This window comes from Carcharodon carcharias, chromosome 2 (genome assembly GCF_017639515.1).
Source record: "Carcharodon carcharias isolate sCarCar2 chromosome 2, sCarCar2.pri, whole genome shotgun sequence".
NCBI classification, from domain to species: Eukaryota; Metazoa; Chordata; class Chondrichthyes; order Lamniformes; family Lamnidae; genus Carcharodon; species Carcharodon carcharias.
Window position 1 is genome coordinate 11,632,330 of NC_054468.1, and position 20,245 is coordinate 11,652,574.

The 20,245-nt window shown below is 44.1% G+C and overlaps 1 protein-coding gene across 13 annotated transcripts in view; it reads left to right on the top strand.

The window, feature by feature from the left end:
- Positions 1 to 20,245, top strand: part of LOC121275321 (interleukin-1 receptor accessory protein-like) — a 50,073-nt gene that overhangs the window by 22,771 nt on the left and 7,057 nt on the right. For all 13 annotated transcript variants that reach the window (XM_041182809.1, XM_041182805.1, XM_041182810.1 and 10 more), the window contains 8 exons: positions 3,292 to 3,577; positions 5,020 to 5,245; positions 7,679 to 7,847; positions 7,940 to 8,011; positions 8,555 to 8,681; positions 10,275 to 10,423; positions 15,473 to 15,616; positions 16,379 to 16,522. In XM_041182809.1, the coding sequence (XP_041038743.1) occupies positions 3,292 to 3,577; positions 5,020 to 5,245; positions 7,679 to 7,847; positions 7,940 to 8,011; positions 8,555 to 8,681; positions 10,275 to 10,423; positions 15,473 to 15,616; positions 16,379 to 16,522 (1,317 nt within the window). The remainder of the gene's footprint in view (positions 1 to 3,291; positions 3,578 to 5,019; positions 5,246 to 7,678; positions 7,848 to 7,939; positions 8,012 to 8,554; positions 8,682 to 10,274; positions 10,424 to 15,472; positions 15,617 to 16,378; positions 16,523 to 20,245) is intronic.

A 20,245-nucleotide genomic window follows, 5' to 3' on the forward strand; every position in this document is an offset into this window, starting at 1 on the left:
AGAAAGCAATTAGGAGAGCAAAGGGGGGATATGAGAAAGCTCTGGCTGGTAAAAGTAAGGAAAATCCCAAGATATTCTATAAGTGTATCAATGGGAAGAGGATAACCAGGGAAAGAGTAGGGCCCATTAGGGACCAAGGGGGCAATCTGTGGGTGGAGCCAGAGGACATCGGTAGAGTGTTGAATGAATACTTCACATCCGTCTTCACCCAAGAGAATGAGGATGAAGGTATGGAACTCGGGGAGAGAGTTTCTTGAGCAAATTAATATAAGGAGTGACAAGGCATTGGAGGTGTTGGCAGGCTTAAAAGTGGACAAATCTCCTGGTCCAGATGATTTGTGTCCCAGACTGCTGAGGGAGGCAAGAGAGGAGATCGCAGGGGCTCTGACCCAAATTTTTAATTCCCCTCTGGCCACAGGGGAGGTGCCAGAGGACTGGAGAACAGCTAATGTGGTTCCGCTATTTAAGAAGGGTTGTAGAGATAAGCCAGGGAACTACAGACCAGTGAGTCTCACGTCAGTGGTAGGGAAACTATTGGAGAAAATTCTGAAGGAGAAAATCTATCTCCACTTGGAGAAGCAAGGTTTGATCAGGAATAATCAGCATGGCTTTGTCAGAGGGAGGTCATGCCTAACAAATTTGATTGAATATTTTGAGGACGTGACCAGGTGTGTAGATGAGGGCAGTGTAGCTGATGTAGTTTATCTGGTTTTCAGCAAAGCCTTTGACAAGGTCCCACATGGGAGACTTATAAAGAAGGCAAATGCACATGGGATACAGGATAACTTGATAAGGTGGATTCAAAATTGGCTTAGTTGTAGGAGTCAGAGGGTGATGACAGAAGGATGCTTTAGTGCCTGGAAGCCAGTGTCCAGTGGCGTACCACAGGGACCTGTGCTGGGTCCACTATTTTTCGTCATTTATATAAATGACATAGATGACTATGTGGGGGGTAGGATTAGTTTAAGTTTGTGGATGACACAAAGATTGGCCGGGTGGTTAACAGGTGAGGTTGAGTGTCTTGGGCTGCAGGAAGATATAGATGTGATGGTCAAATGGGCAGATAAGTGGCAGATGGAATTTAACCCTGAAAAGTGTGAGAAGTAATTTGACAAGGAAGTATTCAATGAACGGCATGACACTAGGAAGTTCTGAGCAACAAAGGAACCTTGGTGTGTGTGTCCATAGATCTCTGAAGGCGGAGAGGCACGTTAGTGGGGTGGTGAAAAAGGCACATGGGACATTTGCCTTTAATAATCGAGGCATAGATTACAAAAGTAGGGAGGTCATGTTGGAATTGTATAGAACCTTGGTGAGGCCACAGCTTCCTTGGCCTTGGTTCAGATCGAACCAGGCTGTTGGTGATTTCAGTCCCCTTTCAACTTTGAGCTGAACTCCTCACCCCATTTCCTCTCCATCAGCAAGACTACCTATATCCTCACTCCTCACTCCTCACTCATATCCTCACTCATATCCTCACTCCTCACCCCATTTCCTCTCCATCAGCAAAACTACCTATATCCTCACTCCTCACTCATATCCTCACTCCTCACCCCATTTCCTCACCATCAGCAAGACTACCTATATCCTCACTCCTCACTCCTCACTCATATCCTCACTCATATCCTCACTCCTCACCCCATTTCCTCTCCATCAGCAAGACTACCTATATCCTCCCCAATAACATGACCTGTCTGCTCTGTCCCTGCCTCAGCTCAACTACTGCTGAAACCCTCATCCTTGCCTTTTTTACTTCCAAATTCAATTGTTCAAAATTTGCGGATGATACAAAACTGGAAGCATTGTGAACTGTGAGGTGAATAGTGTAGAACTTCAAAAGGATATAGACAAGTTGGTGGAATGGACAGACAGGGGGTAGATGAATGTTAATGTAGAGAAATGTGAAGTGATTCATTTTGGTAGAAAGAGCATGGAGAGACAATATACAATAAAGAATACAACTCTAAAGGGACTGCAGGAGCAGAGGGACCTGGGTGTATATGCACATAAATCACTGAAGGTGGCAAAACAGGTTGAGAGTGCAGTTAATAAACTGCAGCAATTCAAGAAGGCAGCTCACCACCAGCTTCTCAAGCGCAATTAGGGATGGGCAATAAGTGCTGGCCTAGCCAGCGATGCCCACATCTCATGAACAAATAAAAAACAGCATACAGTATCTTAGGCTTTATTAAGAGGTGCATAGAGTGCAAAAGCAAGGAGGTTATGTTGAACTTGTATAAGTCAATAGTTTCGCCTCAGCTGGAGTATTATGCCCAGTTCTGGGCACTTTAGGAAGGATGTGAAGGCTTTGGAGAGAGTGCGGAAAAGAATCACAAGAATGGTTCCAGGGATGAGGAACTTCAGCTATGAAGATAGATTACAGAAGTTGGCCTTGTTTCCCTTGAGAAGAGAAGGTTGAGAGCAGATTTGATAGAGGTATTCAAGATCATGAGGGATCTGGACACAGCAGATGGGTAGAAACTCTTCACACCCATGAAAGAATCAAAAACGAGAGGGCACAGATTTAAGACAATTGATAAAAGAAACAAATACGATTTGAGGAAAAACTATTTCACGCAGAGAGTGGTTAATGTCTGGAATGCACTGTCTGAGAGTGTGGTGGAGGCAGGCTCAAATGAGGCATTCAAGAGGGAATTAGACTCTTATCTGAGAAGGAAGAATGTGCAAGGTTGCGGGGAGAAGGCAGGGGAATGGTACTAAGGGAATTGCTCATTCGGAGAGCCAGTGCAGACACAATGGGCCGAATGGCCTCTTCCTGCACTGTAACAATTCTGTGTAATTTCAGGGTTCTCCTGGCCAGCCTCCCACCCCCCAGCCGCTGTAAACTTCTGTTTGGATCATCCAAAACTCTGCTACCCATTCACTCTTCACCCCTGTGCACAGTGACCTCTCAGCCGGCCCTACATTGGCTCCCATTCCCCCAATTCTTCCAGTTTAAAATTCTCATCCATGTGTTTAAATCAATCAATGGTTCAACACTTCCCTATATATGTCCTCTTCTCCAACCCTTCAATTTCCACCTCCACACACGCGCGCTCTCGCACACACATGCACAAAGCCCTGAACTTACCATTTCTTTCATTAAACCCCATGCATATCTCCTTAAAGCCAACTCTTTTTCTAAGCTCTTGGTAAGCCCTCCTAGTATCTACTTTGTGTCTCATGTCTATGAAGTGTCTTAGGATGTTTATCTACGTCATCTATATCACCAGTTGTCATAATCCCCTGCCTTCTCTTACCTTATCTTCTCTTCTTGTTTGTTTGTCTCAGGACAATGTGTGGACTGGGGGGTGGACAACATCAATACAGTGAAGGCCTACAATGGGGAGCCAGCAAAGATAAGCTGCCCCCTCTTCCTGACATACATCAAGTTCAACTACAGCATGGCCCATGGCTCGGGATTAACACTGGTGTGGTATAAGACCAGACAAAATGAAGACCTGGAAGAGCCTATTGACTTTCACCAAGCGGAGAACCGAATTGTACAGATGGAGGACGTTCTGTGGTTTTGGCCAGTGCTTGCCAATGATTCTGGCAACTACACCTGCATGTTGAGGTACTTGTTTGAAATTATTTAATTTGAAACTTTTGTCATTCAGCAAGGTTTTTCAAATAGGTTTGCAATGGAAGCCAACGGCTGTGATATCATAGATTCGTACAGCATAGAAGGAGGCCATTCAGTCCATTGTGCCTCTGCTGGCTCTTTGGAAGGAGAAATCTGATTAGTCCGCACCCCCCACTGCTCTTTTGCCCACAGCCTTGCAATTTATTTTCCCCTTTCGATTCTCCTTTTGAATGTCACGACTGCATCTGTTTCTCCCGCCTTTTCAGGCAATGTGTCCTACATCATCCTAACTGGATGTATCTTTCTGATAAAACAACATTTCTCACTTCTGGCTCTTTCACCAATTATCTCAAATCTTTTTCTTCTGGTTACCAATTCTCCTGCCAGTGGAAACTATTTCACTTTATTGATTCTTGGGGAGACAGTGATGTAGTGGTAATGTTGCTGGACATGGATGTTACCACTAAGCCAGAGACTCTAGGGACATATGTTCAAATTCCACCACGGCAGCTGGTGGAATTTGAATTCAATTAATAAATCAGGAATATGAAGCTAGCCTCAGTCATGAAACTGCCTTTGACAGTCATAAAAACCCATCTGATTCACTAATGTCCTCTAAGGAAGGAAAACTGCCATCCTAACCTGGTCTAGATGTGATTCCAGACCCATAGCGATGTAGCTGACTCTTAACTGCCCTCTGAAATGTCCTAAGAAGCCATTAAATTCAAGGGCAATTAGGGATGGGCAACAAATGCTGGCCTTGCCAGCAATGTCCACATCCCATGAAAGAATAATAAAAAAAAATTCTTATCTCGCATGTGAGGGTTTCAGACAGGAAGTTCTTTAAGATGCAAATAAGCCAGAGTTTCGCAGAAGTAGAACTGTGTGCACCAGTTTTGTGCTGTGCTGTTTTGATCTCTTTTGATGCAATTATGTGGTTTCAAATGATGAATCTGATTTAAATTGACTCTGAAATAGGACAGAGGGTGGGGCCAGCTATTGGCCTGGGCCTAGCAGCTTACAAAATAAAAAGAAACTTACCATCTTATTTCAGCTGTGCTGTGGCCATGACATTAAACTGGTACTGGGGGGTGGGGGTGGGATAGAGACAGCCTCTCTATCATCAGGAGTTGAATAATGATTGCCATATCCAATTCTCTCTTGCACCCCCCTCTCATCGCCCTCTCTCTAACTTGGAATGCAGGAATTCTACTGGCTGAGCCAAGTTGGCATGTTTAAATGGTGGGGAAATAAAGCTAAGGAATACTGAAAATGCATGACAAATGTGAAGAAATAATGCGGATGAGTACTGTGGGTACGGAACTATTATCCGTATACACCTCCTTTAGAAACAGTTGGAAAATGAGAAGCTAAAAACTAAACTTTGCCTTGCAAACAGGGCTGCATTGATTAGAATATTTATTCCATCACAGGAATACCACGGATTGTCTCAAAGTGGCAATACCTCTCCTGGTCATTCAGAAAGGACGCAACAGTTGTAACAGCAGTAAGGAAATGGTCTTCCCTGTCGAGCTCATTCTCGGAGAAACCAGAAACTTGATCTGTCCAAACACTGCTGAGTTCTCCAACTCTTCAATCAATTCAACAGTTGCCTGGTACATGGACCTGTCTGAGGACCTGAATAAGGACCAGTGTCAGGTATGCAACATCAAACGGTGTGTTACTGTTCACATGGGGAAACATAGTTGCTTTGGCAACATGCACTTTTACATGGAAAGAATCAGCAGGTCTAACAGCAACTGTGGAAAGAAAAACAGGGTTAACATTTGGAGTCCGTATGACTCTTCTTTAGAGACTTCTTCAGAGTTATACAGACTCGAAGCCTTAACTCTGTTTTTCTCTCCACAGATGCTGTTAGACCTGCTGAGTTTTTCCAGCATTTTCTGTTTCTGTTTCAGATTTCCAGCATCTGCAGTATTTTGCTTTCATGCAGTTTTACACGCATGTTGTAGTCTGGAGCTATGGATAGTGATGGAAGAGGCTCCAACTTTCTTTCCATCGCATGGCTGACCAGGAATCTTGCCCAATCTTACCGCCTGCCATTGGCGTGTGTTGGGAGGATTTGTAGGTAGATGCACAACCTGTTTGGCCACGTTATGAGCGCACATTCCTTGGCCAACAGGTTCTGGAATGGGACTCAGGCCTGGAGCTTCTGCTCAGAGGCGGGGATGCTACCCAGAGTGCCACAAGATGTCCATGGATTATACAACGGTTCAATTCAAATGGCTGTCACCTCGATGACTTGGGAGGTGATAAGGACAATTGGGCTATGATCATTAAAGCAAATGTTCTGCACTTGTAATGTAAATTGACTTCAAAGCGTCTTTTCTAAATGTTTCTATTTCTTCACTGAACGAAAAGAGCTCAAAATTAAGTTTGGGGTGAGTGTCTGACATGGTTGCCAACTCCTCCAGGATTGTCCTGAAGTTTCCAGGAATTAAAGAGTGACACCCAGGACACTGCCGCTAACAAATTCTGGAGAAAAATAATTGGTACATTGCTTTTGTTGATTTTGAAAAATAAATTTCATTGAATGCTTTTAATAGTTATAAAAGGAAATTGGAGATGGGAGAGGATAAAGAATTGTTTGACTGAAGTTGAAGAGCATCTATTCAGTTTAGTGGGCTCTGTTTGCTTCTCAGTTGGTCTTGGGAAGGCATGGCATCATGAGAATGGGCATGCTGATAGACCAGTGGTATAATGGGGCAGTGGGATATGGGAAGTCATGTAATGAAACCTTCAGGAATACCTCCAACCAGAGTTCCTGCACTGTTTCTCAATTGTTGATAGTGTGGCTTAGCAAATAGGACTTGAGCCTGCTCAGATAGATGTGTGGTGCTGTAGTCAACTGAAAAGTGGTGGCCTTCTGATAGGAGTAAGCACGTTTTAGCAGTTACATTCCAAGGTCTCTGTGGTATTACTTCTGTTATTTTTGGCAGGAATGTTCTGGAGGGCCTAAAGCAAAAAGAGTTTGTTTATTATCCCACAATCACCAGTGTTTATTCAGGAAGACCAATTCATGCTGTGTTCTAAGATTTGATGTCAAAATTTAGGGCTAACACTTCAGTATTGCAGGAATCTGCCAGGCTTAATAGATTAGAAGGGCTACCTGAATATTCGAGGAGAATTATCCAGATAGAGATTGGAGAGAGTATTTTAGGGCACATTTAAAGTGGTAGGTATGCAGGGAGACAGGAAGACTATCAGAAAGCAGCCTACAAGTTACTCTAACTTGTGCAAGAGAAACAGTCTATTCAGTAGCTGGTAAATGGCAGTGTGTACCATCTGCAAGATGCACTGCAGCAACTCATCAAGGCTCCGTCGACAGCACCTTCCAAACCCACAATCTCTACCACCTAGAAGAACAAGGGTAGCAGATGCATGGGAACAGCACCATGTGCAAAGTCTCCTCAAAGTCACACACCAACCCTAACATCTGCTCATAAGAGCATCCAGCCGTTTCTTAGTTGAGTTCCGTGTCCTGATCTGACCTCCGGTTTGCTAGCCAACCGCTTTGAGCTGTTAACCAATTCCTGTGGAAAGTAGTATGTCTGGAAGTAACTCCAAAATGTGCCCGCCATGTCCTGACCCAGTTCTCCACCACCCCCTCACTTTCCCCCCTCCCCTCCCCCCGCTATGGTCCTTCATGGGTTCTGGCCAACTACCAAAAAAAAAATTACCTATTACCCTTGAGAAGTTGGTGTTGAGCCACCATCTTGAATCACCACAGTCTGTGGTGTAAGTACAGCCACAACACTGTTAAGGAGGGAGTTCCAGGATTATGACCCAGCCACAATGAAGTATCAGCCAATGATGTTTCCAAGTCAGGCTGGTGTGTCTGACTTGGAGGGGAACTTGGTGGTATTTTTTGTGCCTAATGTCCTTGTGCATCTAGATGGCAGAGGCCCCATTCAAGAAGGGTGAAATTAGGCACTCCAAAGACAGCTGCTTTTGTGACTATTATGTAATTAGTTGATACCAGTTTTCCATTTTTAAAGGATTATAGAAGGAAAGGAATATACACAGACACATTGCTAATTGCGCTGATCTTATTCTCTCTTCACTACTTAGGGGTGTCGTAGAGTTGGGAAAGACATGGACACAGTAAAAGAGATTGAGAATAAATTGCTATTCTTTGTCGTAAGAGAATATCACGAAAAAGAATACACCTGTATCGTAACAACGACACGGAGAGACCAGCAGTATAATCTGACCAGAACAGTTGCTGTCTCAATTTGTGGTAAAACTTCCTTTTGACCTGGTGCACAATTTCTTTCTGGAGCCCGAAGTCCTTGACCTGTTGTCCTAATGTGAGATTTTGTTTGACCACAGCTAGCCAACATGACCTAAAGCCGCCAATTTTAGTTCAGCCAAAGGCTGACCAACAGATTGAAGTGGAATATGGTGAGTGTGGGTCCTTTACCAGTTTGTTTAGTTTTGCCAAAGTTGGTAGAATGAGGGATTTCAATAAATGTGCTAGTAAATTGTCAGTGAAATTGTCAATGGTCAAGTTGACCAATGCAAATTCTTGTACAAGATGGTGAACCAGTTGGGAGGGATTTTAGAAATGTGCTCCACACCTCCACCTAGTGGTCAGAGTCTGTAACAACATTGTGTCTGTTGACATAGCAATTTAAAATGGGGAAGTGTTGACAGAAAAGCATGAGCAAGAATGTGCCAAAACGAAGTTATCTTTGTGGACTGGAAGTGTGTGGCCCATACAGAACTTTTAATAACATCTGTATCTTTTGAAAAAGAGGCCTACAAGTAATTTAATTGAAATTGTGACATGATGTTAATGTCACATCGTGATCAAAATTCAAAAATGGCCTTTGATAAATTAATTCACAGATAAACATGTGAAAATAAAGTTTCCTTTTTTTGTTTGATATGTTTAACAAATTGTGATATTGCAAGCATTAAACTTTATTTTCAATCTATCTCCAGACCAGGAAGTAGATTTAACCTGCAGGATGTTTTTCCATTGCATCCAGGATTCACGCACAATTCTCTGGTGGTCTGTCGATGGGAGAAATGCACAGGAATTAGCTCCAACAATAAAAATATTTCAGAGGTACTGTAAACCACCAATTGTTTTAAAGTTGACTTTCTACATTTAAAAAATAACGAGCTCAAAGTTTCAGTGAGTTACATTGACTCAATCTGGCCAAACCGATGCCAAAGATTGGGGAATTTGGAAACATGAGTTGCAGCCAAATCCATTTGCACTGTTTCCCACATCAATGAATTTTATTCTGATTCAAAAATCACTTCATCCAAAGTAAGCCCCTCTCATAAAATTGGCAACACCCCTGGGTTTGATATAGTGGGGATGGCAAATTTCCAGTGATCTGATATGGGTGGGTAGGTGGAAGAATTTTGTTCACAAATTTTGTGGCACACTGATTGAAATCAATCACTGCCCTTTGTTATGAAAACCATACTTACCCTGTTGAGAGTGGAGGTTGGAAACGTACCTTGGAGTTTTTATGCCTGTGATAGCGTAAATTGGGGGCTCTTGCGGGATTTTGAATCCACTGACAAATACGAATGCTGGTATTTGCTGAGGTTAAGGTTGGTGAGATTTCCACGTGAATTTTACTATATTGATTTGACAAAGCCACTCTACTTTTCATTGCTATGACTTTTCTGGAGAGGGAAGATCTTTTCCTGAGTGGTTTGCAACATTTAACCAAGGTGAGCAAAATTGTATTAGCAGAAAAGTTGGAGTTAGAGTTAAAAGCAGGGGCTAAGAAGGCAGACATAATTGAGGTAATAGCACAGCATTTGGGATTGGAAGAAGGAAAAGTTAATCTAGATAGAAATTGAGTTGAGTTGATGTGGATTCAATTGCAAAGGGAACAGCTTGAAATAGAAAAAGAAATGAAAAAGCTCACATTGGAAAAAGCAAAATAAAAGAGAGAAATAAATCAGACATCATGAACGGGCAAGAGAACAGCTGAGGTCATGGGGTGAAAGAGTCTAGTAGTTCGAATGAAAGTGTTAAGAAGTTAGTTTAGAGCAGGTACTAGAGTACGACCACAGTCTGCCTAAGGAAAGATAGGTCATGCACACCTGTAAGCTAGAACACAGCCGAGAGTCCACAGATCATGGGGACTATCCAAAACAGTCCTTGTACTGCCATATCCTCCTCCATCGCCTTCTCACTGGAATGAGTGCAATTAGTCAAATTGCAGCCTGCTGGCCTATAATTTTTATACGACCCTTGCTGGGACAAATTCTGTGGGCTCTAGTTATCCACAGATATCTTAGCAAAATGACCATTCTTAGTGACTGTTGGCTATGGCTTTCATTATGAAGAGTAATTCATAAGAACACAAGAAATAGGAACTAAAGCAGGCCAGTCAGCTCTCAAGCATGCTCCACCATTCAACATGGTCATGGCTGATCTCCTACCTTAACATCATTTTCCCGCCCTATCCCCCTATTCTGTGGTTCCTTTAATGTCCAAAAATTTAGTGTCTGAAATAATTCATGATGAAGAATTCCTAAGATGTCCTAAGGTATAATGAGGTGCGAGATAAACTCTCAGCCTCTTGAGTCCTTTATGATTAACTTGTGCAGAGAGAAAGGGAGCTGGGCTGAGGCCTAGAGGAAGGATTATTTGGTAAATTTCAGGATGCTTAATTGTCACTTTTTCTTCCAGTGTAGAGTTGTCGAATCTCAAGGACAAGACAATTACAAGTACATTAAGCATTAAATCTGTGACCCCGAGTGACCTCCAGAGGAACTACACCTGTTTTGGGCAAAACAGAAAAGGATTGAGTTCTGTACAAGTGACCTTACTCAAGAAAGGTATCTGAACTTCACTTGAACATGTTGGGGATCCTGTCCTTTTGCTGGCTTTGATCTGATTCCGTCCTTCTGATTGGTCCATAAATGTTTATGTCATGCCTGAGTTAGAAGATAATAGGTTCAAGTTCCATTCCAAGGACTTGAGCTCAGAATCCAAAACAAAAACAGAATTACCTGGAAAAACTCAGCAGGTCTGGCAGCATCGGCGGAGAAGAAAAGAGTTGACGTTTCGAGTCCTCATGACCCTTCAGCAGAACTGGGTGAATCCAAGGAGAGGGGTGAAATATAAGCTGGTTTAAGGTGGTTGGGTGGGGGTGAGAAGGGGAGGGGGGTGGTGTGGTTGTCGCAGAGACGAACAAAACTTCTTCAAGGTAGGCATTTCTTGAAGAGCAGTGGCAGTCAATTAAACAAAGAGATAAAAACAAAAAACTGCGGATGCTGATACTTCCAGTCCAGTACTGAGGGATTGCTGCATTGCCGGAGGTGCCTTCATTTAGATAGGATGCTAAACTGATATCCTGTCAGTCCTGTTGGATGGAGGTAAAACATCCCATGGCACTACTTTCAAGAAGGACAGGGGAGTTCTCCCTGCTATCCTGGCTAATATTTATCCATCAACTGACATCACTGAAAACAGATTATCTGGTAAATTATCATGTTGCTCTTAGTGGGATCTTGCTGTGCACAAATTGGTCAATGCAACTCCTACATTGCAGCATCGACTGCACTTCAAACATACAGTTCTGAAGAAGAGTCATATTGGACTTGAAACGTTAACCCTGTTTCTTTCTCCACAGATGCTGCCAGACCTGCTGAGATTTCCCAGCATTTCCTGTTTTTTTATTTCAGATTTCCAGCAGCTGCAGTATTTTGCTCTTACTTCAAACATACCTGTTGGCTGCTATGCACTTTGGGATATCCTGAGGTGGTAAAAATCACTATAGAAATATGGGATCTTTCTTTCTTTGTGAAGCTGATATTTGTTGGTTTTGGCATTATGAATCTACAAAATGAGGAATGGTCATCAGTCCCATCCACGTTCACTCAGCATGGAAAATGGTGCAATCGCTTGTACCTCTCCACTCGGCCAACAATTCCCCGTGATACAGTTTTTGAGGGAGCCAAACTCCGGAGTGGGGGTGTGGGATTCCCAATAGCTAATTTTAGGAATCCTGCCCCCATCTCTTAAGGCAGTTCAGCTTCAAGAGTCAATCACTACTTACACTCATCGCTTGGTACACTGAAACTTGGTACCTTCCAAACCCATGACCAGTACCATCTAGGAGGACAAGGGCAGCAGATGGATGGGAACACCATCACCTTGCAAGTTCCTCTCCAAGTCACTCACCATCCTGACTTGGAAATTTATCGCCGTTTCTTCACTGTCGCTGGACCAAAATCCTGGAACTCCCTTCCTAGCAGCACTGTGAGTGTACCTACACCACATGGACTGCAGCGGTTCAAGAAGGCAGCTCACCACCACCTTCTCAAGGGCAATTAGGGATGGGCAAATGCTGGCCCAGCCAGCGAAGCCCACATCCCGTAAATAAATTTTTAAAAAAAGCTAACTCCCTACCCCAGCACTGAGACAGTGCAGTTCCAGTAACCACCATCTCCTTCCATTAGGCTGCTCTCAAATGGCATAGACCTTTTCTTTTATTTCTGGTGACCTTCAATAGGCACACAATAGTCGAAGGTCCATCCATCACTCTAACGTTTGTAAAGGGTTGATCATGACTGACTAATTTGGTTGAATTCTTTGAGAATGTCACTCCAATAATGAGTTGGAGTGGCTGTTGTATATTGTCTACACAAAATCCTAGAAGCAGAAGAGATTATTAATAATAATGAACGGTGTGGAATTGGAGGTGGCCTTGTGACACGGCTTGGTGATTGGTTGGGAGCTAAGTGACAGAGCTTGGTAAAAATGGAAGATTCCTTCTCTGGTGGGATATAATAATTAGTGTCCCACCGGGATCTGTACTGGAGCCTCGCTTTTTGACTTGTATTTTAATGACTTGGATGAACGTGGGTAAAAAGAATTGAGGTATATTTCAGCCAAGACGTAAATAAGTGTTTGGTAAGGCTCGAATGGCTGAATAGCCTACTCCTCTTCCTGTATAACATGCTCTACTTCTACCTTTTGTGGGGTTTTTTTCTTTAATCTTTCATGGGATGTGCGTGTCACTGGCAAGGCCAGTATTTGTTGCCCATCCCTAATTGCCCTTGAACTGAGAGGCTTGCCAGGCCATTTCAGAGGGCAGTTAAGAATCAACCACATCGCTGTGGGTCTGGAGTCACATGCAGGCCAGACCAGGTAAGGATGGCAGAATTCCTTCCCGAAAAGACATTAGTTTTTACCACAATGGTTTAATGGTCACCATTACTGAGACTAGTTTTTTTTAATTACTTGAATTTAAACTCTTCCAGCTGCCGTGGTGGGATTTGAACCCGTGTCCCCAGAGCGTTACACTGAGCCTCTGGGCTACTATTCCAATGGCATTACCACCACAACACCATCTCTCCCTAAGTGTGTGAAGAATATTTACCATTGGTGAAACATGTATAATATTGGAAAATGTCAAAAGATGCTCTGAATAGAAGAGTTGCGATGTTAGAGAATTGCGCTGGGTGGACAGAAGGTTGGAGCTTTGGAATGCTAGTCCAGGGAGGATAGAGAGCTAGGTGCGAAATACTGCAGGGGGTCGAAGTCCGAAATAAAACCAGAAAGGTCTGCAAATGCCTATCAGGTCAGCAGCCCCTGCAGAGAGAAACAGTGAATGTTTCAGTTCAATGTTCTGATGAAATCTGTTGAGGCTGGAGGAATGTGCTATCGAGGACAGAATTAGAAAGCTTGATGAGAGGTGATGTTGTGTTCGTGGTACTGGAGAATGAGCACTGATGCATGCCATACCATTTTCCTGTCCTTCTCCCTCATTCATCTAAGGCCACTTTACCACCCAGCATCCATCACACAAACCTTCCCAGCACAGTTGTCATGGAAATAATGCCTGTTTTTTGTAAAGTGACTAACCTTCCCGAAAGGCTCTTCGCTAAAGAAATTAGCTTAGAAAAGGAGGAGGTTCTCAGTGGTCTGGCAGGCTTAAAAGTAGATAAATCTCCAGGCCCGGATGAAATGTATCCCAGGCTGTTGAGTGAGGCAAGGGAGGAGATAGCAGGGGCACTGGCAATAATTTTCAATCCCTCTCTCGCCACAGGAGAGGTGCCAGAGGACTGGAGGACAGCCAATGTGGTACCGTTATTCAAGAAGGGAGGAAAGGATAAACCAGGAACTATAGGCCAGTCAGTCTAATCTCAGTGGTGGGGAAGCTATTGGAAGCAATTCTGAGGGACAGACTTAATCTACACTTGGAGAGGCAGGGATTAATCAAGGACAGTCAGCATGGTTTTGTTAAGGGGAGGTCATGTCTGACCAATTTGATTGAATTTTTCGAAGAGATGACCAGGTGTGTAGACGAGGGAAATGCATTTGACGTAGTCTACTTGGACTTCAGCAAAGCTTTTGATAAGATCCTGCATGGGAGACTGATAAGGAAAGTAAGAGCCCATCAGATCCATCAATTGGATCCAGAATTGGCTGAGTGGCAGGAAGCAGAGGGTGATTATCGAGGGGTGTTTTTGTGACTGGATGCCTGTGTCCAGTGGGGTACCACAGGGATCGGTGTTGGGTCCCTTGCTGCTTGTGGTATATATAAACAATTTAGACTTTAGGAGGGTTGATCAGTAAGTTCACGGATGACAGAAAAATTGGTAGGATGGTAAATAGTGAGGAGGATAGCCTTACAGGAGGACTCTTTTAAAAAGTACCTGGATCTGCACCTTAAGTGCTGTAAGCTGCAGGGCTATGGGCTGGGTGCAGGAAGGTGGGATTAGAAAGGGCACCTGGGTGTCCTCGGGCTGGCATGGACAAGATGGGCCGAATGGCTTCCTTCTATGCTGTAACTTTTCTATGGTTCTAGGTTTCTAGGATATAGACGGGCTGGTCAGATGGGTTGATCTGTGGCAAATGGAATTTAATCCAGATAAGTGTGAGGTGATGCACTTGGGCAGGACAAATAAGGCATGAGAATACACGATGAATGGTAGGACCCTGGGAAGTAATGAGGATCAGAGGGACCTTGGTGTGCATGTCCACCAGTCCCTTAAGGTAGCAGGACAGGTAGATAAGGTGGTTAAGAAGGCATATGGGACACTTGCCTTTATTAGCTGAGGCATAGAATATAAGAGCAAGGAGGTTATGCTGGAACTGTATAAAATGCTGGTTAGGCCACAGCTAGAGTATTGTGTGCAGTTCTGGAAGCCGCATTGTAGGAAGGATGTGATTGCACTAGAGAGAGTGCAGAGGAGATTTACCAGGATGATGCCTGGGCTGGAGAATTTTAGTTATGAGGAGAGATTGGATAGACTGGGGTTATTTTCCCTGGAGCAGAGGAGATTGAGGGGGGACTTGATTGAGGTGTATAAAATTATAAGGGGCATAGATGGGGTAGACAGGAAGGAACTTTTCACCTTGGTGGAGGGATCAATAACCGGGGGCATAGAATTAAGGTAAGGGCAGGGGGTTTAGAGGGGATATGAGGAAGAATTTTTTCATCCAAAGGGGAATCTGGAACTCACGGCCTGAAAGGGTGGTGGAGGCAGAAACCCTCATAACATTTAAGAAGTAATTGGATGTGCACTTGCGATGCCGTGGCATACAAGGTTATGGGCCTAGTGCTGGGAAATGGGATTAGAATAGTTAGATACTTGTTTGACTGGCGTAGACTCAATGGGCCAAAGGGCCTTTTTCTGTGCTGTAGACCTCTATGACTCTATGGCTCCAGTCAACGACTAACTGCCCTAATATCTTTGTAATTGTCTCAACGGTTTTCCACCTAAAATTTGGCTAAAATGTTATTGGTTTCAAAGGTCCTGTGGATGTTCTGGTGGTATTAAGGGTGTTCTTTTAAGGGTCAGTTATTTTTGTACTTTACACTATGTTGTTTTCCTTCTAACAAGTTGTTTTATCACTTCTCCACCCTTCCCCAGCTCCCAGTTACGCGATTGAACTTGGCTGCGCGTTAGGAGTTATGCTGCTGATACTGGTCATTTCAATCTTTGTCTACCACTTCTGGTGGATGGAAGTCATACTGCTTTACCGACTGTACTTTGGGACTGATGAAACAATAGGAGGTGAGGGAACCCTGCAATGTAACAGTGGACGAGCTGAATTCTTTGACTTTATTGTACCCGTTTTGAAAAGCTCAGAATTCCTAAAAAAGTGGATACCGGAAGTGCGGGTCCCCAGTTCCACGTGACACCATCATTGCCCAGGCTGTGTGCCAGCCGGAGCTGCTCGGGTTGAGCTCCCAGACTTGACTCATGCTTTTCAGTTAATTCATATTGTTAAATATTTAAATTTATACCAGACGTATTCTTCCTTCCTTTTTCCTTTATTGAAGGTGCTGACTCCTTGCTGGCACTCATCACTTTCCAGCACCCCACCCAATTGACAGGGTGGATGTCACAGTGTAACAGTGTAGAGACGGCTGAACACAGTAACCCAGAGCTTGTCCATTTAGCAGCAGCTCCAATGCACAAGGGCTGTTGAAGTCAGTCATTGTGCCTCCTACTCACCACTGTCTGGGCTGCAGTACACTCAGTGTTAACCCAGGTCCTTTACAGGATTGAACCATCAGGGATCTCTCTTGTTCTTTAGATCCATAGGATCATAGAGTTTTACAGCATGGGAAGAGGCCCTTTGGCCCATCATGTCCACACCAGTCATCCAGCTCATCATGGATTAATGATCCACGTCTCTGGACTACTCGTTCAGTAACCTAACCATTCTGTTGTCATACCCTGTGTATATAACCGGGAAGGGCACGGCAAGGGAGGTGACACACACAGCATTCGGACTGAAGCTTTTCTCTGTTGTCGTCTTGTGATTTACAGATGGGAAGGAGTTCGATGTCTACATGTCGTACGCGAGGAATGCTGAAGAGGAAGAGTTTGTCCTTACGACTCTTCGATCCGTTTTGGAAAATGAATACGGATACAGAGTCTGTATCTATGACCGGGACAGTTTACCTGGTGGAAGTATGTATGGAGTGGAGCTGCTTACTATCCTCTTAAAGGTCACCTTATATATTTCTCCCCCAACATCATCCACCCGCCGCCCCCCCCCCCCCCCTACCCTCCAACCCTGTATTCCCATACCCGCTTTCCCTCTGTTTCCTATCTTCTGAAGGTGTTGACTCCTACCCAGAAAACTTCCGATGGGTGTGACTGGCTGAATCACCATCAGAATTAAGAGCCCTGTTTGAATGCCATTCCCAATTCCCTAACCCATGGTGCTGCAGCCGAATGTGACACCCTCTCAGTGCCGACCACACTTGAGGTGAACTAGTGCGACACAGATAGAGAACCGAATATTACACCTTCTGAGGCTCAACATTTGCTCTTGGACTGCTTCTTCCTCTCTGCACCCACTCAGATCCACTGCTTAAAACATGTAAGAAAACACTGAATTGTTCCCTTGCCTGTGCTGCATTGGTCACTTGGACGATAACAATACTGATGCAATGTACACCTCAGCATCCGGGGAGGAGATAACTCATATGGGGCTCCTGGATCATGGGAAAGTAAGAACAGGAGTAGGCCATTCAGCCCCTTGAGTCTGTTCCACCATTCACATCAAAATTTCCAGGCCACAATCCATTCTTTTCTTTGCTTTTGTTCTCCGTGTCTGCTCCTGCTCACAAATCCTTGTCAATGCTCCTCCTAGACATATTTTTTTATGTGAGGGGGAATTTGGTAAGATCTGGATCAGACTGGGTTTTCTTTGTTCAGCTAACTGTCTCTCGGGGAAAGCTGCTGAACAGATGTTAGTCCCTCAGCACCTTGGAAAAAATTCAGGAGGACAAGTTCCTTTAATTTGATGTAAAGGTATTGATTCTGGTGCCAACCTTGCAATTTGCTGTCTGAGAGTTGCCAATGTGCGTCTGCCGGGGTGACTTCAGTTAGTTTTCATGGAATAGCCCTTTGGGAGAGAATGTTGTCTGCTCAGGGAGAGGGTAGGGGCTGGGCACAAGAAAGTAACTTCTCTATCTGGTTTTATTTGCTGCCTGTCTCCTGCTGGACATTCTGGGAAGCAGAAGGCATTCTGGTTTGGTCTTGGGTAATAGTCTCCTGACTGGAGGAGGTCCAGATGTGCTGGTGGGGGGAGGGTGGGGGCTGCCAGTAGGGGTCTTCAAACAGTTACTTCTCAGGAATATGATGGGGGTGGGGAGATTTGTCTTAATGGTCTTTTCTGGTTTAACTTGACCCTAGAGGAGCAAGTCTTCTGAGCACCTTTTACTATCTGATGGGCCCTGAACCTTCCTCACTCTGTCCCCTTTCTGTTGACCCACGTTCACCAACGAGGAATGAGAAAACCACAGATACTGCAACAACAACCTCAACTTGCATTTATTTGGCACCTTTCAAATAGCAAAACATCTCATGGCACTTCACAAAGGGCGTTATCGATCAAAGCTTGACACAGAACCAAAGGAGTTGATATCGGGACAAATCACCAGAAGCTCGGATGAGGAGGCAGGTTTTAAGGAGGACCTTGAAAGGGGAAAGTGAGGTAGAGAGATGGAGAGATTTAGCGCCCAGGCAGTTCAAGACACAGATTATGAGCATACGAATTAGGAGCAGGAGTAGGTCACTCAGCCTCTCTTGCTTGCTCCGCCATTCAAAAAAAATCATGGCTGATCTCACTTTAACCTCAAATCCACATTCCTACCTACCCCCAATAACTTTTCACCCCCTTGCTTTTCACAAATCTATCTACCTCTGACTTAATGGTATTCAAAAAATGTGCCTCAACCACCTTTTGAGGAAGGGAGTGCCAAAGGTTCTCAACCCTCAGAGAAAGGCTTTTCCCTCATCTCTGACCCAAATGGGCAACCCCTTATTTTTAAACAGTGACCCCCTAGTTCTATATTCTCCCACAAGAGGAAACATCCTCTCCAGTCCACCCTGTCAAGTCCCCCCAGGATCTTAACGGTTTCAATCAAGTTGCCTCTTACTCTTCTAAACTAAGAATCACAAAATTGTTCTGGTGCAGCAGGAAACTCTTCAGCCCATTGTGTCTGCACCGTCTCTCCGAATGAGCATTATGACTTAGTGCCACCAACCCATACCTTTGCACGTTGTTTCTATTCAAATAATCATCTAATGCCCTCTTGAATGCCTCAGTTAAATCTGCCTCCACTACGCCTTCGAGCAGTTCACCCAAACCACTCACTGCGTGAAAAAGATTTTTTCTCACGTAACAGCAGATACAAGCCTGGCCTGTTCCCCTTTCCTCCATAAGACAACCCGCCCATTCCAGCTATTAATCTAGTAAACCTTCTTTGAACTGCTTCCAATGCACCTACATCTTTCCTTAAATAGGGAGGGCCAATACTGTACACCGTACTCCAGATGTGGTCTCACCAATGACCTGTATAACCTCCCTACTTTTGTATTCAATCCCCTCGCGATAAACAGTAACATTCTATTAGCTTTGCTAATTTATTGCTGCACCTGCATACCAGCCTTTTGCAATTCATACGCTAGAACACCCAGATCCCTCTGCATCTCGGCGCTCTGCAATCTTCACCACTTAGATAATATGCTTTTTTATTCGTCATGCCAAAATGGACGACCTCACATTTTCCCACATTGTACTCCATTTGCCAGATCTTTGACCACTCATCTAACACAACTGTATCTTTTCTGCGATTTCCTTATGTCCTCTTCTCAATTTCCTTTCTTACCTATCTTTGTGTCATCAGCAAATTTAGAAACCGTACCATCAGTCCTTTCATCCAAACCCTTTATATAAATTGTAAAGAGTTGAGGCCCTAGCACTGATCCCTGTGGCGCACCACTCGTTACATCTACTAACCAGAACATTTATGCCTGTTGTTTCCTGTTAGCTAGCCAATCTTCTAACCATGCCAATATGTTTCCCCCCAAGCCATGAGCTTTTATTTTCCACAATAATATTTTATGTGGCACATTTTCAAACGCCTTCTGAAAAGTTAAGTATGGTACATCCACCTTTATCCTCAGACACATGTTACTTCTTCAAAGGACTCCAATAAATTGGGTAAACATGATTTCCCTCTCACAAAACCATGTTGACTCTGCCTGATTGCCTTGAATTTATAACGTCTTCAATATGCCAGTGGCAGAGTGATGGAAATTGTAGATGCACAAGAGGTCAGATTTGGAGGAGCGCAGGGATCTCAGAGGGTTGAATAAAGCTGGAGGTGATGACAGGGATGGGGAGGGTTGAAGCTATGAAGGGATTTGAAAACAAGAATGAAACTTTTATCATTGATGGGCTGTTGCACTGGGAGCCTTGAGGAAACTGCCCATTAGCATCTGCTGCTTTGGTTGAAGTTCCCTAGATATAGGACAATAACTAGCTTAATCTCAGGGTGTGGTCCAATCCCGTGGTTTAAATTCTACGGAGGTATTAGTTTGATTTGTGTGTTGTATTTCATAGTTGTTTCTGTTTGAAGCAGGCTTTCCCACTCCAGTATTTCTATCCAATCTCCAAGCTTTGTGAGAAATGCAACATGAGACCCACAAGGTCCCACATTTAGGGATATGTGATGACACAGGACATGCCAGAAGCCAACAAGGTAGCCATTTTGGTACCGTGACTGAGCTAATCAGAGTTTGGTCTCTCTCCCTCTCTCCCTCCCTCCATTTGTTTCACGGTCTCCTCTCCCTTATTGTACTTGGGTTAGGTTCCAGAGGTATCAATGTCCTTTAAGC